The sequence below is a fragment of the Ostrea edulis genome, chromosome 2 (genome assembly GCF_947568905.1).
Source record: "Ostrea edulis chromosome 2, xbOstEdul1.1, whole genome shotgun sequence".
NCBI classification, from domain to species: Eukaryota; Metazoa; Mollusca; class Bivalvia; order Ostreida; family Ostreidae; genus Ostrea; species Ostrea edulis.
Window position 1 is genome coordinate 100,182,997 of NC_079165.1, and position 18,632 is coordinate 100,201,628.

At 34.2% G+C, this 18,632-nt stretch overlaps 2 protein-coding genes and 1 long non-coding RNA gene across 8 annotated transcripts in view; 1 reads left to right on the forward strand and 2 right to left on the reverse strand.

Moving 5' to 3' along the window:
- Positions 1-8,858, reverse strand: part of LOC125682529 (uncharacterized) — a 14,867-nt gene extending 6,009 nt beyond the window's left edge. The window contains exons 1-7 of the mRNA XM_048923166.2: positions 8,724-8,858; positions 5,188-5,387; positions 4,751-4,932; positions 4,474-4,587; positions 3,549-3,621; positions 2,982-3,143; positions 579-1,797 (exon numbers count right to left, since the gene is read on the reverse strand). Of these exons, the coding sequence (XP_048779123.2) occupies positions 579-1,797; positions 2,982-3,143; positions 3,549-3,621; positions 4,474-4,587; positions 4,751-4,932; positions 5,188-5,387; positions 8,724-8,801 (2,028 nt within the window). The 5' untranslated portion in view covers positions 8,802-8,858. The remainder of the gene's footprint in view (positions 1-578; positions 1,798-2,981; positions 3,144-3,548; positions 3,622-4,473; positions 4,588-4,750; positions 4,933-5,187; positions 5,388-8,723) is intronic.
- LOC125682530 (tetratricopeptide repeat protein 16-like) overlaps positions 5,258-18,632 on the forward strand; it is a 16,073-nt gene continuing 2,698 nt past the window's right edge. Inside the window, exons 1-14 of one of the 5 annotated variants that reach the window (XM_048923167.2) lie at positions 5,258-5,395; positions 7,542-7,607; positions 7,868-8,043; positions 9,855-10,288; positions 10,448-10,474; positions 11,828-11,982; positions 12,164-12,496; positions 14,377-14,506; positions 15,473-15,687; positions 17,049-17,296; positions 17,379-17,530; positions 17,655-17,747; positions 17,932-18,152; positions 18,359-18,548. In XM_048923167.2, coding sequence (XP_048779124.2) covers positions 9,863-10,288; positions 10,448-10,474; positions 11,828-11,982; positions 12,164-12,496; positions 14,377-14,506; positions 15,473-15,687; positions 17,049-17,296; positions 17,379-17,530; positions 17,655-17,747; positions 17,932-18,152; positions 18,359-18,548 — 2,190 coding nt within the window. In that variant the 5' untranslated portion in view covers positions 5,258-5,395; positions 7,542-7,607; positions 7,868-8,043; positions 9,855-9,862. Of the gene's footprint in view, positions 5,396-7,541; positions 7,608-7,867; positions 8,044-8,963; positions 9,058-9,854; positions 10,289-10,447; positions 10,475-11,827; positions 11,983-12,163; positions 12,497-14,376; positions 14,507-15,472; positions 15,688-17,048; positions 17,297-17,378; positions 17,531-17,654; positions 17,748-17,931; positions 18,153-18,358; positions 18,549-18,632 lie in introns of those variants that run through there. The other 4 variants (XM_048923169.2, XM_048923170.2, XM_048923168.2 and 1 more) reach the window with 4 other exon arrangements.
- The window catches only part of LOC125682536 (uncharacterized), a 14,309-nt gene continuing 13,842 nt past the window's right edge, over positions 18,166-18,632 (reverse strand). For both annotated transcript variants that reach the window (XR_007372586.2, XR_008800330.1), the window contains one exon: positions 18,166-18,496. This is a non-coding gene — a long non-coding RNA (uncharacterized LOC125682536). The remainder of the gene's footprint in view (positions 18,497-18,632) is intronic.

Below are 18,632 nucleotides of genomic sequence, written 5' to 3' on the forward strand. Positions count from 1 at the left end.
CAATGTTATTTGGAATTGCTTTGATTGGACAAAAATAAAGTTAAATGAGAATTTACACATTGATAAATGCAAAAACACTATGTATGCATACGCGCCTAAAAACAAATAACATAGTGCAGGGAAACTTCAAATTTTTTAAATTGATAATACAGGGAACAAATTGGAATTATAAGAATCAAACATTCTTTTTGAAGAATTTATGGATGTGTAAACTCCAGACATTTTACCCACAAACTTAACATACAAGTGCTTCGCACATTTATTCAGTTTGTGGGTACAATTCCAGAGTGTACACTATATTCTTTAGTATGTTTCTTCATGATTTTCTGAAGAACTGTAAAATCTCAACCTAGGAATATAAATGAAGTGTGACATCATAAAGTCTTTTACATTTTATATACATGTACTAACCAATCACATGCAAAGAAATCTGAAAACTATAGGAGATTTACATGTAAATATATGTGTAAGAATTAAATTACATGTCATTAAAATTTGCAGATGACAAATATTCCCCATGATGTTCCTTGCCTTAGTGTTTATAGTATGCAGATATATACACAAGCATATTTACAAACCATTTCACTCATTGGTCTGTTAACCAGCCTCTCTTTGGGAGTAACCTGTAGAGGTCGCTCACTGGATGGCCTGACCTTGACCCTGCTCTCCTCATCCAGCCCTACAAATCTTTCCCTGTCTCGACTCTTTAACAGTGTACTGTTATCAATCACATTCTTAATGGATGTTTCCTTCGGTTTATATTCATCAAATTCAATCGTTTTGGTTGTCTTGAACATATGGCTCGATGTTGGTGGGGAGGGGTCCCTGATATGATTCTGAACAGATGATGACCTTCGAGACAATTCATAGTAGTTCTTAGGAGGCTCGGATACACATTTGGTTGGCATCCAAGGCTCCAGTTTGTCAGGAGTTATTTCATCCACATGGTCAGTTTCTTGAATACTCTTCTCTTCTTCACTATCTGACAGAACTGCCTCCACCATGGTGACAACATCTTTATCCGACCGCTTCTGTCTGGATTTGGATACTCTTTTGATATCATCCAGATCACTGTAAGCCACAGTGACTGTTGCCACTGGAGTGGAGGACTTGTTCACAGACTTTGGTCTCTCCTGATTCACTCTTTTCTCGCTCTCTGTTTCAGACACTGTCATTCTGTGCTTCAATGCAGAACAAGGAGACTTCGGTTTCTTAGAGATTGTGTAGCTTTGCTGACTAGATTTGAGTTCAACAGTATGCTTGGTATCATGGTTGACTTCAGACAAAGAGATGTGACTCCTCAGTGGGCCTGTACTTCGAACTGATAATAATGATTTCAGTTCATCTCCACTTTTCGGAGAGGTGTGCTTTTTCTTAGAATGTGTTTCCATGTCGGCCACTTTGTAGCCTAGGTTCCTGGGTGTGATATCAATGGTAATATTTTTATCCTCCCTGAATTTGACAGAGGCCTTTTCATTTGGTCCAATGAAAGGTGGATCTTCTTCATGGTGCAGATCTATCAATTCTTCAACCCAGTCATCTTCTTCTAGATCATCCTCATAATCATCATCAAGCAAATCGTCAAAATTATCTGGCACTGTATTGATGTGATTGGATAGCGAAGATGTGTCTGTTTTTTCTTCATGGATGCTGTACGTCTCTGCAACATTGTCTTGTCTGTTGACCTCCAAATGGCCATCAGTTGGTTTACTACTGGAGATGTGCGTATAATTAAACCCTGGTAAGTTTTCTGCAACAACTGGTGTAGGTGCATGCTGTTCTGCCTTGAAGAGAAGCCTGAAATTTCAAATAGGACTGAAGTACAAGGAAGCCATACAGAATTGGAATGGTTAGTGCCTCACATTCTCAGGAGTATCTTCTCATTTCTTCATAAATATTCATTCATTTAAAGGGGCATGGACACAATTTGAACTGAAAATTTTCAAATTTTATTTTCTCTTTTGTAATGTTTAAAATGCTTAAGTAAGGTATTTCTAATGGTCAGTAAAAATTTGGATATCAGTTGTTGAGTTACAAGTGATATACAGCACTCACAATTCTTTGTTATGTAAACAAGGCTCATGCCATGTTTTTGTTTACATCTAGATTGCTTTAAGGTAGATCAATCCTCATATGATGTCATAGGTTTTTGAAAAAATCTAAGATTATAAATTAACCTTTGCACATGATAGAAATATATTTTTCTAAGGAATTTTATTCACTGGATAAAATAAAAAATTTGGTAAACTATTTATTCTAATAAAGTTAATATTTTCTATAGATAATCATATTAGTTTTAATTTAAAAAAATGTTGTAAAGGGCAATAACTCCTATACTAGTATTTCCTCTACTGCATATCTGTTATACAATGGTCTCCTCTAATCTTTAAAAAGGTGGCGACTCGGACATATACATTTTCTTTGGTTAAATGAAATTACACTGAGTGGAAATTAATACAGTTTTTCCACTTTTAACCATTAATATTGATAAGTCACATGAGGATGGAACTACCTTGATAGAAAATAATTGTGTTTAAAACAAAATGAGATGTGACAAAACACTAGAAACTGTTTAATTGTGTTCAGAATTGACACATAATTTGAAAAATCTGCTTTAAACAAAACATTTACTAGTATATTTAACCTATGTAAACAAAAACATGACACGAACCTTGTTTACAAAACAAAGAATAGTGAGCTCTGTATCTCTCTTGTACATTGTAACTCAACAACTGACATTCTCAAATTTTTGCTGACCATTAGAAATATCTTAGCTAAGTAAACATCAAAAATGGAAAAAATAAAAAAATTTAATTTTTCAGTTCAAACTGTGTCTATGCCCTTTTAACATATTGATAAAGTGCACTGAATGTGACTTCTATCTAGTGAACAATATGAACAACATAGAGGGGCCTCTCACCAGCCATACCTGTACATATAAATGTTAGATCTTGAACAGAATAAAGCAAAAACCTATATACCTTTCTGTGTCAAGGTCACTGTCTTCCTCATCATAATCATCCTCCATCCTAGGGAGGGAGAAGTGAATTGGCTCTGGGGAGGGTGGTTTGGGGGGTTCTGTAGTTCTGACCTCATTCTGGTCAATGAGGTAGTCACCAACACTGGATGCTCCCAACTTTATTCTGATAATAGTGATATAGTTATTACAGAATCAATGGAATCATATGGGGTGGTAATTTATACTAAATAAGAAAAGAAAGAATATGTCCGTACGCTTATAGAAATAACACCCATTTGGTATTGTCGATATTATTGATTCACGTAATTATCAGTATGATAAATCTCTGTTTACAGTATTAGGTGCACTTTATAATGAATAACCAAATCACTGACAAATAATTCGTTTTCATTGGTTTACATAATGAAATAGATGATTATCAATGCACATTTTCTCCCACTATAAAACTCTTTATAGATAAGAATCATTCTTGTTAAATGGTTTATTTGACACAAAATCATGGCATTTTTTTTATTATTAAGCAATACATAAGCATTTGATATTTCACCTTTTTTTAACAGTAACTTACTCGGAGGGAATGGGCGTTCCTGAGGGTGCTGGTGGCGGAGATCCTCCACTAGATGTTGTGTCACATGGCAAGTCTGAAATTATCAGTTTGTTTCATAATTCTATGTCCTATCTTATAGTTAGGACTCATTATCAATGACCCATTCATATGGTGAGTCATCAGTTACTTGAGACCATTGGGATCTTACTTGTTAGTAGCCATCAGTTACTCGAGCCCTGCTTGATCCTAATTGTCAATAGTCATCGATAATTGAGACCTGTTAGACCCTAATTGTCAATGGTCATCGATAATTGAGACCTGTTAGATCCTAATTGTCAATGGTCATCGATAATTGAGACCTGTTAGACCCTAATTGTCAATGGTCATCGATAATTGAGACCTGTTAGATCCTAATTGTCAATGGTCATCGATAATTGAGACCTGTTAGACCCTCATTGTCAATGGTCATCGATAATTGAGACCTGTTAGACCCTAATTGTCAATGGTCATCGATAATTGAGACCTGTTAGATCCTAATTGTCAATGGTCATCGATAATTGAGACCTGCTAGATCCTGGTACCTTGCCTATTAATAAGACATTGATTAACCTGAACCTTGTTGGTACCCTGCCTATTGATAAGACATTAATTAACCTGAGCCCTGCTGGTATCCTGCCTATTGATAAGACATTAATTATCCTGAACCTTGTTGGTACCCTGCCTATTAATAAGACATTAATTATCCTGAACCTTGCTGGTACCCTGCCTATTAATAAGACATTGATTAACCTGAACCTTGTTGGTACCCTGTTTATTGATAAGACATTAATTAACCTGAACCTTGCTGGTACCCTGTCTATTAATTAGACATTAGTTAACCTGAGACCTGCTAGTACCCTGTCTATTGATTAGACATTAGTTAACATGAGACCTGCTAGAATTCTACCTGTTGGTAAGTCATCAGCCATCTTGAGACCTGCTGGGGGTCCCACCCATCCAGTGGAGGTGTGCTGTACAAACTTTGGAGGTCTTCCTGCTGGATCCACTCGGGCACCTTTCACTTAAAATATAAAATTTTATTCACAAAGGTAACTGTACCGTTTAAGTGTGTGTCAGCATGAACATTCATAAACTATTCAGACATACGAAGAATACTATAGATTTATACATATTTAACCACTTTCACATGAAAATAACAAGTGAAAACTTTTTAGAAAAAGTACCTCCAATACTGGGTGCCCTTGGCGGAAGCTGTGACCCTTTTGTACTTTGTGACTCTTTTGCACTTTGAGGTCGTAACTTTTTACCACTAGAAGGGCGAGTGCGCCTGGCTGAAGACTTATCATATGTTTGAGATCGAGCACTGTGCTGAGCCAGTAGGTCAGGAATTGATCCATTACTTCCCCTAGCAATCAAAATATCATTTCATGATAAAATATATGTAATCCATTTATACACAGACTTAAAAGATGATTCCCTAAAGACACTTTATATTTTGGTCACTAAAAGTCAAAGTGGGACTTGAATGATAGTGCTAAAATGATTTGGATAATTCTATCTTTTGAGCTCAGATATACAAAGCACAAAATGAACCCAGGTACTTTAATGTATATGTATGTGGTAATCCATGAATTCATTTGATACTCTGTAGAAAACTTACCAGGCAATAGCATTCTTCTGAAGTGAAAGTGGTGGAGCATTTGGATCAGCTGCTAGATCTGTGAAACTTTGACTCCTCTGACCTCTGGAGGACAAGTTGGTGGCTTTAAGGTGTTGGGGATCATGAATTCCAACATTATATACAGAGGCCTTTATCTGGTCCAAATGCTGTAGAGAGCTATGGGCAGAGCTCAACCAGTTCTGTAAAAGTAAATGATTTTCACTTTCTAAGGATGTTTTCTGCATGAATACCACTGTGTATCCAAGTTTAGAGTTAAAGTCAATAAATATACCCCCAAAAATATGTACTACCTACTGATAATCACCAAGTTTACATTCCACGATATAGAATGTCATAATTTATTATTACTACATATATTGCCATTTTTTCCAAATTCTATACCATGAAATTCAAAAGCATAATCTGAAACACTGCATTAAAAAAATCCAATCTAATTAAAATCAGATTCTCGATCCGCTCCTCTTTTTTTTCTTCTTGTCCTCGTGTAGCGACAAGAAAAAAAAAAGAGGAGCGGATCGAGGATCTGATTTTAATCAGATTGTAAAAAAATCTGTCCTACATTTTAACATGATGTAACACTGCAAACTTTCATCAGAGCTAAAAGTTCCAACATACTAAAAGTTTGTATATATCCACTGCACATTAAGTAACTTACATTACATTCACAAGTTCCCATGTAACACCAATTACATATACTTACAACAGAACTTATCTGTAACTAGTATCTGTAACTACTAACTAAAGTAAGTTAATTACTGTAGCTTATCAAATATCCATCAATGCACAGGGCGCTGTAAACTAAATATAAGATCAGTAATCAGAACACCAAATGAAACAAATCACTCAAATTGCATATATTAATTATTTATAGCATATGCCTATCATATACATGTAGTATGAAATACCACTCTACAGTGCTCCCTTGATATATTGCCCCCTGATGTAATGACACCCCCGTATACTGCCTGAAAATCCTAAAGAAAAGATTTCTCCACATGTTAACACTCCCGTTATAATGCCAAGCCCGCATACTGCCATAATACCACTAATATTTCACAAACAAATGGTCAAATTTTATAGGGTTTATCCTGCCGGATAATTATAAATGCTAATAACCTAACATCCATCGGTAATCACACCTGTAATTTGAGAGCAGTGTGGTAAAGTGTGATGGGTTAGACAAGGTATTCAGGTGGTCAGAAATCAGGTTAAAATACAGATCTCTCAAATAGTGCACAGCGTAGATATGTTTATACAGAATCATCATCATCCATTTTGATTTTCCAGGCCAAATTAATCCTTTTGCAAGGGTGAGGCCTGGCTGTCCTGTAGAGGTCGAAGTTTGTTTTTCCATACTTGGCAATCCAGTAGATTGATCCTATCCAATCCTGTAGACTCTAAGTCTCGTTTTCCTAACTCATCCCATGTCAGCTTTGGTCTACTGGAGCTCGATATCCAGTAACATTCAATGTACGAACCTGTGATATCCAACTTGTACTACGCTCTACCTGGCCTAGCCATCTCAGCCTATATATCTGGATAACATCAGTAATGTTTCTGATGTCAAGCTGAGTAATAAGAGACTCATAGGAGACATTCACTTCAGGATTGAGAAGGCAGATCCATCTTATCATGGCTTAATTTGTTGTTGTATATCAAATAAAATACGTAACTTTTCTTTTGACTGGTCAGTGAAATGTCAGTAATGCCACACCCACTTTAGTGCCCAAATTGGTCTTGAACAAAAGTTGACAATATCTATCAAGGGAACACTATTACAGTACTTTTGTAGTCATTAATCTATTAATATCTGGCCTTACGTCCTTTATAGCATGGAATGAACCAAGTACTAAGCAAGTAACTAGCAAATAATCATTACAGTCACCTCTTTTCCATGGTCTTTCATAATTATAGATATATCATACAGGAACCTGAAAAGAATTTTAACTTCTATGATAAGAATTTGTTCAATTACAAAATCAATTTCATTTTTAAAAATTAAATACATGTGAGTATAAACTGCAATGCATTAGCACTTCATGAAAAGTATGTCAGCAAAAAGCGGTGCAGTTCATATCCTCATGTATTTTCAAAAATGAAATGTATTTCTTATACACTATATTTCTATCTTAATTTCATTAATATTGGGATTCCCAGCCATTAAAATAGATACATGTACCATATTTATCAAGATTCATACATGCATTGTTTACAACTTTAACATGTCCATGAGGAATGGTCATCATTACAATTTCTAAAGATATCATAGGCAAAAACACTGGACATGTAAATATTCATACATGAAGTTCAAATGTACATGTATTACTTTACAGTTACCTTTCAACGGTCATCGCAGTGAGAGTCATTGTCATGATTATTAAAGCATCTTTGCCCCTGATGTAAGTAATTCTTTAAAATGATCATGATTATATATCTTAATTAATTTTAAATATATATAATAAAAGTTTTTAATATTTCAGTGACAAATGCTGCTATTTTAAATAAACTTTGTTATTGCAATCACAATACGAAAAAATCAATATAAACATATTATAGGGTTAGGTATTGCCTGGAAATTTTGTATTGCGATATTTTTAATTGTATTGTGATATGTATAGCAATATTTTCAATAAGAATTAAATGGATCATTTCTTATTAGGTAAGAAAATATATGGGACCCCATCAGTCACGTACCTCAACAATCACTTGACTCTACACTAATTAAGTGTGTTGGCAGCTCTGATATCGGCAAAATGTCTGTCCATACGATCTTGGAGGGAGATGCCTGTTTTGGCCAATGTATTGAATATAATATTTTTTGCATAAACTACGGAGGTACTATTGCAATCTTGGTTTCAAGATTTTTGTGGACATTTGACAATATATAATTGTGTTATGATTTATGCAGCGTTATTAACTGATTTTTAAGGAGGAGATATTTTTAAACTTTATTTAATAAAACAGTTGTTAACTGGTTGAGACATCTAAAACATAATTCTGCGTGGGAGGTAATAATAGCAACCTTGTTGTGTATGTTAACTATGCATTTTATGTAGTTTATCATGCATTTTGCCGTGATTCAAATCATATTCTTTCCAAAACATCCATACATGTCCAGGATGTGTTGGAAAAGCACTTTCACAAAACAGTACAAGTGTTAAGGTTGGTTGATACATGGATTTATTATATACCCATCAATGTATCGTTCTTATTACTGTAGTAATAATATATATTTATTAACCTCATAGAAGTGATAGGCCGGGCTTTGACTTCGGTGAATATCACTTCCCTGGAGTCAATGAAGCAAGGTGTCAACCTCATTTAAAATTAATAATGGTACAAAGACACTTTTCTGTAGTGAACATCACTATTGTCAGAGTTAAGCAATGCGTGAATGACGACTTTTATCAGTTTCACTATTCACATAATATAGTCTGTTTATCGTTTGACGTCTTACCATTTTTGATAAACTCTCAAGGATATTTTTAAAGGGTTTTAAATGTTGCACAACAAACCTTTGATGCGATAGCTCTTATTTCGTTACACTGATTTTCCAGCTCTTCGTCGAGCAGTAAAGGTTCCGGTAAAGCCATTCTTCATTTCATATCACGTTGAAACTCGAGTGTGAATCGGAAGCCATGATAGTTTACATTAACTCCCAAATCATAGTGTTAAAATGAATTCCATTGGTCAATGGCACATATATATCCAATCGGTGTTGGGCTTTCATTTTGAATATCACACATGCGTGATCTTCCTTAGCAATTTTCGTAAACAAGTATGGCTGCGGCCATAAACTAAAAATAGTGACCTTTTTACAAAGCAAATTATGTGATTTTGACTGTCACGGTAATTAGAAATTTGTTTGCAAAATTCTTATAGTAACTGGAAAAAGGTGGATGATTAAAAATCCATAGTTGATACAAAGGACGAAATACAAATACTTGAAGTTTTTAACTAATATATAAATGCATCTTGTAATTTGCAACTATACATTGTGTACCGGTAGTTGAGTTGATTAAAACTGCCCCAAAGCATTTGAATTGTTATGCTAGATTACCAGAAAGTAATTCATTTTACATTTTATCTGATAAATTATACAATTCATGTATTTTCCAGTTTGGGTAGAATTTGAATGTGACTATTGTTTAATATGCTTATGATGTTAATTCATTCTGTTTTTCTTATTTATATCATGTAATTGTCCTACATTTACTTCATTAAATATTGTGCTCAGTAATACACTCCACTGTGTTCATAGATATCCTCCATTATCAGTATCTGCCTCTAACTTATTTGTACATATATGTCAAGTAATGTGATAAAATCAACATTTTCTCTCTTTGTTAGAGGATTAATTATCATCCTTGAAATATGATCATAAAATAACCTTTTTACCAAACATTTACAGAATCTTCTAGAAATGATGTTTTAATTAAAGATATCAAATTTAGTGTTTTTAAAAGTGTTCAATAATACCCGTACCCGCTCTATAAGCATATACATGTAGAATTTATTTTCCAATTTTAAAATTTCTTTTATACTTATAAATATATCGTAACACCCAGACAGTCATAAAGATATTACAATGTAAATCTCTGTATAACACAAACTGCATTAATCATTTGCCATGTTTTGGAATATAGGTTAAACAATGACGGATTCTACAGAGAATTCTCCAGATAAGGAGCTGATGAATGACACTGGGGATAAGAATGGACCAGGGGAACAACTCGTTAAGGAGGACACAACTACCTCAGAACAAACTGAACCAAATCCATTTGAAATCACCTTATCAGAATTCAAACCAGATCCCAAACTTATCAATGTTCACCAATTCTATCCATCTTTGGAACATCAGTTCCACAAATCTGCATCCAGGTTTGAGGAGGAGCAAAACAAAAGAACTGAAGTTGCCATGAAAGAAATTGTTCACGAGTCATCCACATTTGCTCTGACAGATAATGAGGGTACCATGGTTACAACAGATGTGGAAAGCACTCAAGATTCCTTACAGATCCGCAGTAAGGGGGAGAACACTGATAGAAATGAGGATGATTTTAATAACTCAAGCGTGCAGGTAATGGTTTGTTATTGATGTAGTGATGTGGTTATTAGAGTGGTGATAATGTAAAGTTTTTGATTTTTTGTGTGAATCATTCTATCAGTTTGGCAAAGTATGAGAAGCATTACTACATGCAGAAGTCACATAAATTTCATAATTTCTTGCCAATTTCAGAGAGGAATAGTGAGAACAATTTTTATGGTAAGAGGTATATATCATTACATGTGACATCCGCTTGCACAAAAATTATTAATATGTATTTCCAGGGTTTAGAGCTGTCATATATGCATGTGTATAAGTATCGATAGTTCAAGTGGCAAAGATCATTTTATCAATATACAATATTGTATTAAAAATGAATTGTTTATTGAGTTTCTCTATTAGCTTATCAGAATGAAGGTTTAACATCATATATTTTTAATGTTTATTTTTTATGAGCATGAAATAAATTATACATGATTTTCATTAAAACCATCATAAAGAGTGATAGGTTTTTCAAATATAATTTAATACATGTATGAATATTTACAGTAAATTAATTATATTTACGAACTTCATCATCTGTATAATGCCCTTGAATCACTTTGATGTTTGTCAGTGGAAAGAAGGTTGTTTTTAAAAAAAAATCTTTTTTATCCTTTCAACCCCAGTAATAGTCTCTGTAATGTATCAATATACATGTAGAAAATTGTATTGATTTGAATGGATTTTGAATCGATGATATATTACTACATGTATCAAATTCATCAAAGACAGCTCTACCAGGGTTAGACACTTATAATGTTTTGGTTTTAGGACTGGTCCAGGGTTAGATACTAACCCACCTACTATTTATACAAGTTGTTGATGAAATTTACTTACCCAGTCATAGTAAAGATATAATACCAATCTTGTGACTGAGTTGCAAAGCAAAGTACTAGAAGTAAAAGTCACTGGTCTTTTGGATATGACTTTAAGAATGGAGGTCCCCTGTCATGATAAAGAACTCTCGCTGCTCAGGCCTTGAACACAATATTTTGGTCAAAATAGCAGTTGATGTCCCCAAGTAAATGAAAAATTCTAAAATGGAATGTAAAACAAAATACAAACAACTTTATTGCTACTTATAAACAGCCCACAGGAGGCACACACATGATGTATGTTCAGGAAAAGAAACAGATATTGCATATATATTAACACAATTTACTGAATTAAAATATATTTCTGTGTTCCTTTATTTCAACATTAATATTACCAGTGAGTGTCTGAAATAATATAGTTTTAGAAACATTACGGTTGACAAGTTCCTTTCACTTTTTACAGCTGTGCAGTCCATTCATTTTGTATACCTCACACTGTATGTTACCCTGTGGCATAACAATCATTCATTTCTACATCCCTGTTGTCATCAAACCCAAACGCAAATTAAAAAGTACATATCACCAACCTACCCAGAAGAAAAACTTCATTCATTGTGACTGTATGTATGATGGAATACAAAGTATATAATGTATTAATTTGGTTGTACATTTATTCTATGAATGATAAATCTTTCCTCACACTTTCTCCTTTCAGAGCAAAGAAGGGGTCTTTAGCACTGCAGTCAGTGAGGAAACAATACAAAAAGCAAAGGCAAAAGGAAAAAGCATATTCCAGACAGAGGAATGGGGGGCGGTGGCTCAGTACTCTCCAGGGATGCAGGAAATCATCGACCAGAGAGCATTAGAACAGTAAGGATATATTTAGTGCATGCTTTTTAAAATTGCTTTGTAAATACTGGTATTGTGGCATTTATGAATAGTGTACTTGTAAACTTTTGAATGTTATACATCATAACAAAGACAAACCCAATCTTTAATATACTGAATGGATATGATATACCAATTGATTTCCCACCTCATTATTTTCTAGTTTCAATGATGCTATGAAAGCGAAAGAAGAGGGAAATTTTGAGCAGGTGTTGAAAAGCATATCAAAAGCTATGGGACTACGGGCTGATTCTGTCTATTATGTCGAGAGAGCTGAAGCCTTTATACAAATGTGTGACTTCCAATCTGCTATTTTGAATTACAAGAAAGCATGTCTAATGGACCCAGACAATGCTGAATACTATTCCAGACTGGCCTTTTTGTATTATTTTATGGGACAAACACTCTTTGATCAGAGGCTTTATCCTGAGGCTTTAGAATCTTTTGCAAGAGCAGCTGAGATGAACCCTGACAATACAGGCTATCATATCAGAAGGTGAAAAGTTTTGAAATATTTATTACAGTAGAAATATGTACCTACATGTACAGTCAAATCTCATTACCGTATCTCAACTCGATATTGTGAAGGAAAAACTTCAAGATATCCAAGGTTTCAAGATATTGAGGTTAAAATACATAAAGAAAATTTAGTTGGGACTTCCAACTCACTTTGATATATCCATGGTATTTGAGATATTGATGTTTGAGATACCATAGTTCAACAGTAAAAATACCATTAATATGATCTGACTTATCTTGCTTTACATTGCTGGATAATAGATTTACATCTTTAGGCCACTTGAGTCACTCAGGTGACATATTTCATCCGTCATCATGAAGCATTCATCATTTGTTGTTCGTCAGTTATGCATCAATTGTAAACTTCTGAGCACTTTCAGGTTCTTCTCTGGAATGGCAGAACCAATTTAAATAAATTCAAATCATTGGAACGAGGGGAAGAAATAGTGTGAATTTCGTGGTTTCTGTCTCCCTGGGGCCTGAAGGATATACCAGTGGACAAATCCATCAAAAATAATCCTCAAAAATCTTCTTTAGTTATGGACATCAAACAGTCAAACTGTTGGCATGATTATAATGAGTTATTAACCCTTTCCTTTATGGAGCACCAAATTAACATAAACTCAAATAATTGAAGATATCATCAATTCAATTATTGCTGTCATCAATTGATTTGATGCTTGCATTATATCAATTATTGCTCTCTTCAGTTGAATTGTAGCGTGCATCAATTCAATTGTTGATATCATTCATTCATTTGAAGAGATCATTAATTCAATTAAAGCGCACATCAATTCAGCTGAAGAATTAATGTTATCATTCAATTCAATTAATGCGTGCAATAATTCAGAATTAAAGATATCATTAATTATTTGAAGAGATCTTTAATTAAATTGTAGTGCGCATCAAATGAATTGATGATATCTTCAAATAATTGAAGATATTTTTGAGTTTATGTTAATTTGGCGCTCCATATTCCCTAAACTGTGAAATTCATGATCCAATGGGGTCCTGTTTCATGCCGATCAATCTCCATTGAGAAGTTATTTCTGGTCCTACGATGAGACTGTGTGGATCATATGTTAACAATTGCATTAATTTCTCATGAAAATTTCCTCTTTATTTTTGTACTTTGAGTACACAAATGAACCCTCTTCACTACATACCAAACATCTGAAATTTGTGGAAGCTGGATTCAGGCCCAGTTGGGGGAAAGTTGATCATATACTGAAATTGCATTATATTTCAATGAAAATCCTCTGTGTTTCTGGACACCCAGCTGTCAGCTGTTCATATTATCATGATTAGCAACTGGCCGTCTACCAAAATTATGAAATTCATGTCCCATTGTTAAGTAGTAATTTCTGGTCCCAGGATAGGTCCATATTGACCCTATGACAATTGCATTAAACTTCTTATAAATATTTCCTCTTTATTCCTGTACATCAAGTACGTGGACTTTGTGCATCTTTATGAGCATTGAGTTTTCTACCAGATGTACTGGATATTCAGGCTTTTAGAACTCAAATAGAAAATTGCATTTCGCTTTAATGTGATAAAACTTGACTCTCCTTCAAAAGAATTGTAAATTATCAACTGTGTAAGATAGTTACATCAATATATCTATCATCTAGTACAAAGTATCAACTGTGTAAGATAGTTACATCAATATATCTATCATCTAGTACAAAGTATAAAAATGGAGAAGTATAAAATGCACACAGGTAATAGAATGATTTCTAAACACTTAAAACTATGCATTCTCGGGTGACTGTTAAGGCCCATGGGCCTCTTGTTATCTTTCTTGCTTTGTTCTGATTTTTAAGCTGCAGCTCCATTCTGAGTTTATTCTTGTAGCATGACATGTTTGGCTGCTCTACAGAGGCATGGAGAATGTCTGGCCCTGGTCAACAAGAGATTAGAGACTGACAATGACAACCCCGATCTATATATCATGAGGGCAAGGCTACACGAGATGTTTAGAAATGTGAGCAGTTTTTTTCAATATGTCTTAGGAATTTTTGAAAATATAGTTATTCTGTAATTATTCCCCATCTATTGAAGCCAACATGTTCTTCATGTCAGTAGGTTATAATATAGCGATGGGGAACTGGGGAAATTTTCATAATCAGTTATACAAAGACAATACGGAGTTAACTTATTAATTAAATCAATATTAAATATCTATTTCTAATTATTGTTAAAGCTTTTTTCATTATGAAATATTTACATTCATTGTGTGTCAATTGAAATTTATTGCTGGTTATTTGAGGATGCATTTGTTTCAATCTAGTTAGATCCCGTTTTGTTTTGTTTTTAGCATCATCTATCTGCTTATGAATATATACATTCCATGAACCACTTTTTAAACCACTCAGAAATAAACAAACATTTGTATTAAGGCAGTGTGCACTGACATGCAGATCAAACAATTGAATAAAAAATATCCATTATTGTTATGAGGGTTTATTTTACACATTTAGAGTTTGTCCTTTTTGTACTATTTCCATTTACCATCATTCAGATATGGAAATCATTACCAAATATGGAGATAAGTCAAGGTCAGCTGATTTTCAGCTGGTACATTTAAAGTAAATAACATTCAAGTCAATATCATCTAGAGTTTACATACTTAAAAAAAAAATATATGTATATATAATCTCCCATTAAACAAACTGAAGAAAGCATTTTATGATTTAAATAATAGGATGTGATTGTATGTAGAACATTATTAATCTTTAAAGTGTCACAGGACCGGTCTTTGTCACTGCATGACAATTTAATATTTGACACCAGGTTTTGTTTTAAATAATTGAGTTCTCTGTAGTGAACATTATTGAAGGATAAAAACACAACTGATAATCGGAATTCGTGGTCTTTTATCAGCAATTATCAGATCATCACTGAAAGGTCAATAAGCAAAACTGCATTAAAAGTTGTTAATATCTTTCAGACAACCCTCTGCTACTATGACATCAAAGATGCACTCCAAGTTGATCCGGATCACCAGGAGGCTAAGGTCATGATGACCAAAATGGAGACAAGAGCACAGGACAACAAACGGGAGGCAATGCAGCTGAACTTGATGGGAAAACATCGTGAAGCCCTCCACAAGATTTCAATAGCTATAGATACCGACCCTATTGTGGCAGATTTTCATGTTTTAAGGTAAGCGATAGTTTAGATGTGATTCTCTAGTGAAGTGCTCTGTCTATAATTAAAATGTATAATTTGAAATCATTTCATATACATTAGTACAAGTATTCTGTCATAATATCAAATATAGACCCTGTGTTGATTTCATCATTCTATTCTCTGGGATGAGTAGAAGAATGGGATCATTATAGGTCAGAGTGTTTGATGAATGGTATTCTTTTTGAAGTGTTTGGATTAGGTGAATAGTTTTATACAGTTATTATACATCGTGCAACGAGTTGCAGAGGGTGTAATGTTTTTTACCCATCCATCAGTCCTGTTCTTGTCAGCACAACTCAGAAATCGCTTAACAGAATTTCAGGAAAATTTGTATTTCATAAGGACTTATTGTGTACATAGATGTTTTCTTCACAGGAAATTTTAATTTGATTTTTTTTCTTGGAGTTATGCCCCTTTTGAACTTAGAATTTATGGCCAAAAATTAAATACATGTACTGTAAACCAACTTTTATTTGCATGTGAGAAATTTTCGCAAAGTTCTCAAGAACCACTTCATCACGAATATTTCTCAACACAAACCAGGCCTTTAATTTTTCTTGTACTTTTAAGATTATCTTGGTCGCAAAAATGGTTGCTGCGAACCAGTTGATCACTGGTAAATCGCGAAATAAAGTCGTCACGAATAAAAGTCTGTTTACAGTATACTACTAAATCAGTTTGTCAGCACGTCTGAAAAGAATTTCATGTTACTTTGTATTTAATATAGACATACTGTGCATATTCATAGTAAATTCTGATATGATTTTTTTTTCTGGGAGTTATGCCCCTCTTGAACATTAGAAGTTTGACTGAAATATACTATTTGATGTAACCTGCATAAAACCGGTTTTCAAACTATATGTAATTAAAATGTTTCTGTTTTAATATTTTACACAATTTACATTTCTAAACAATATTACATATGACTAGACTTCAGTAATGCCATCTAGTTACCAGCAGGAAAATTCTACAGCTAATAGTACAGAGGCATAATAATTTGTTGTATTTTATGCATAGCATTACCATTCATTTTGTGTAGCATTGTCATTCATTGTGGGGTGCGTAGGGTATGCGAGCTTGCTCACTTTTTCTTTCATATTGTCTTTGTTGTGCAAACCACTGCCAACCTTGACAAGAATAGGAGGACTCATGAATTCATATTCCTCCAATCCTGGCAAGTTTCTGCAAATTACACATTTTGATATGACAGAAATCAAATTTACATGATTTTAAGCAAAACGATTCTTGAAAAGCAGCTGTAAAACTTGAGATGAAGGAAGCTTTTTTGTTATACCCATACTTTCATACTGTTTTGTGTATTTTTCTTCATTCAGAGGATCACTGCATCGACGATTAGGTGATTACAATGCTGCAATTGATGACTTCCTTTTGGCGCTTGACAAATGTGAACACAATGAAGAGTCACCCGTGTACATTGACTCGCAGAGACAACTTCTGTTGACTTACAATGACTTTGCTGTTGAATGTTTTACTAAAGGCTTCTATGAGGAGGCCATCATATTACTCAATAAGGCTATAAAGGGAGAGAAGCGTGAGAAAGGATTATATATCAACAGAGGAGGTGGGCATTTTCAAACCATACACATTTTAGTCCAAATTTAAAGGTTCGTGTATTCCTCTTCATCCTTATTTTTTTTTCCCAGATTGCTTCTTTCGTCAGAACGACTTTAACTTTGCCCTACAGGACTACTGCCAGGCTCTTGAACTGGACTCGGATGATGAAAATATCAAGTCTCGCATTTCTGTCATATACAACGAGTTTGGAGTTACAGCCTATCAAGACAAAAATTTCTCTGTAAGCCTGTAAATTGTCTGAGTGATTTCAAATTCTGGCAAATTATAATTCTCATAACAAAGGTGGGTAGGGTAGTATACTTGTGCATCTTTTGACTTACCTCCTTGTTTTGGGTTATTTAAAGGAAGCTGATTCCAAACTCACACAAGCAATACAGTACAATCCAAAAGTTGGTCAGTATTACATTACAAGGTCCAGATGCCGATATATGTTAGAGGTAGGCTTATTACAGTTATGGTAAATCAAAGTAAGTTTGTAATCTGACATATATACATATCTAAATTATTGAGCATATAAGATATAGTGGGTATATTTGATTAATATCTTAAAACTCTCTTTGATGCTATATCAAAAGTACTATTAATTACATATCTCTAAACACATACTACTATGTTACATAGAACATCCACAGTGCCAGGCTAGACCTGATTATGGGACTTTTATTGGACCCTACAAATGAGGATGTCATCTCTATTTTATCTCGTCTGTTTCCTGGGAAGTCTATTGGGGATGTTGTCAATAGCAGAGCAGCTGACCCTGCTAAAATAGCTGTCCGAGCAATACTCAACATTCAACCTCAAAAACCTCGAACCAAGGTCACTCACGATGCTCTCACAGAAAGGTAAGAGTTTGGACTCTGATCAGCACATGGTTTTATGCAGGAACTTTTACATAAACATTTATATACTATCACACCAGTCCCAGTGGGAAGTCACTCAAGCAGTCAGAAAAGTGTATGGCTCAAACAAGCAAAATCATTTACGAACTTGTATAAGTATGCCCTATTTGTTGCTCATATTAATCTCATTGGCTTTGTTGTTCACTCAGTGGAGTGCTGGACAGCCATGCTACAGGCCCCGTCCTGCCCAAATCTGCCCAAACTATGTGGAGCCAAGCAGAAACAGATATATCTACAGTAGAGGACAGTCTTGTTAAACCTGGTGGCTGCTTCCCTCCTCTGAAGGCCTGCATGAAAGAGAGAGACTTTAACATAAGACTTGCCATTGAAAAGAAGCAGGTAGGTTTTTAGTTTAAACTGTATTTATTTTTTTTTAAAAACAAGAACATGATTAAATACGTATTCTACCACGGTTATTGCAAA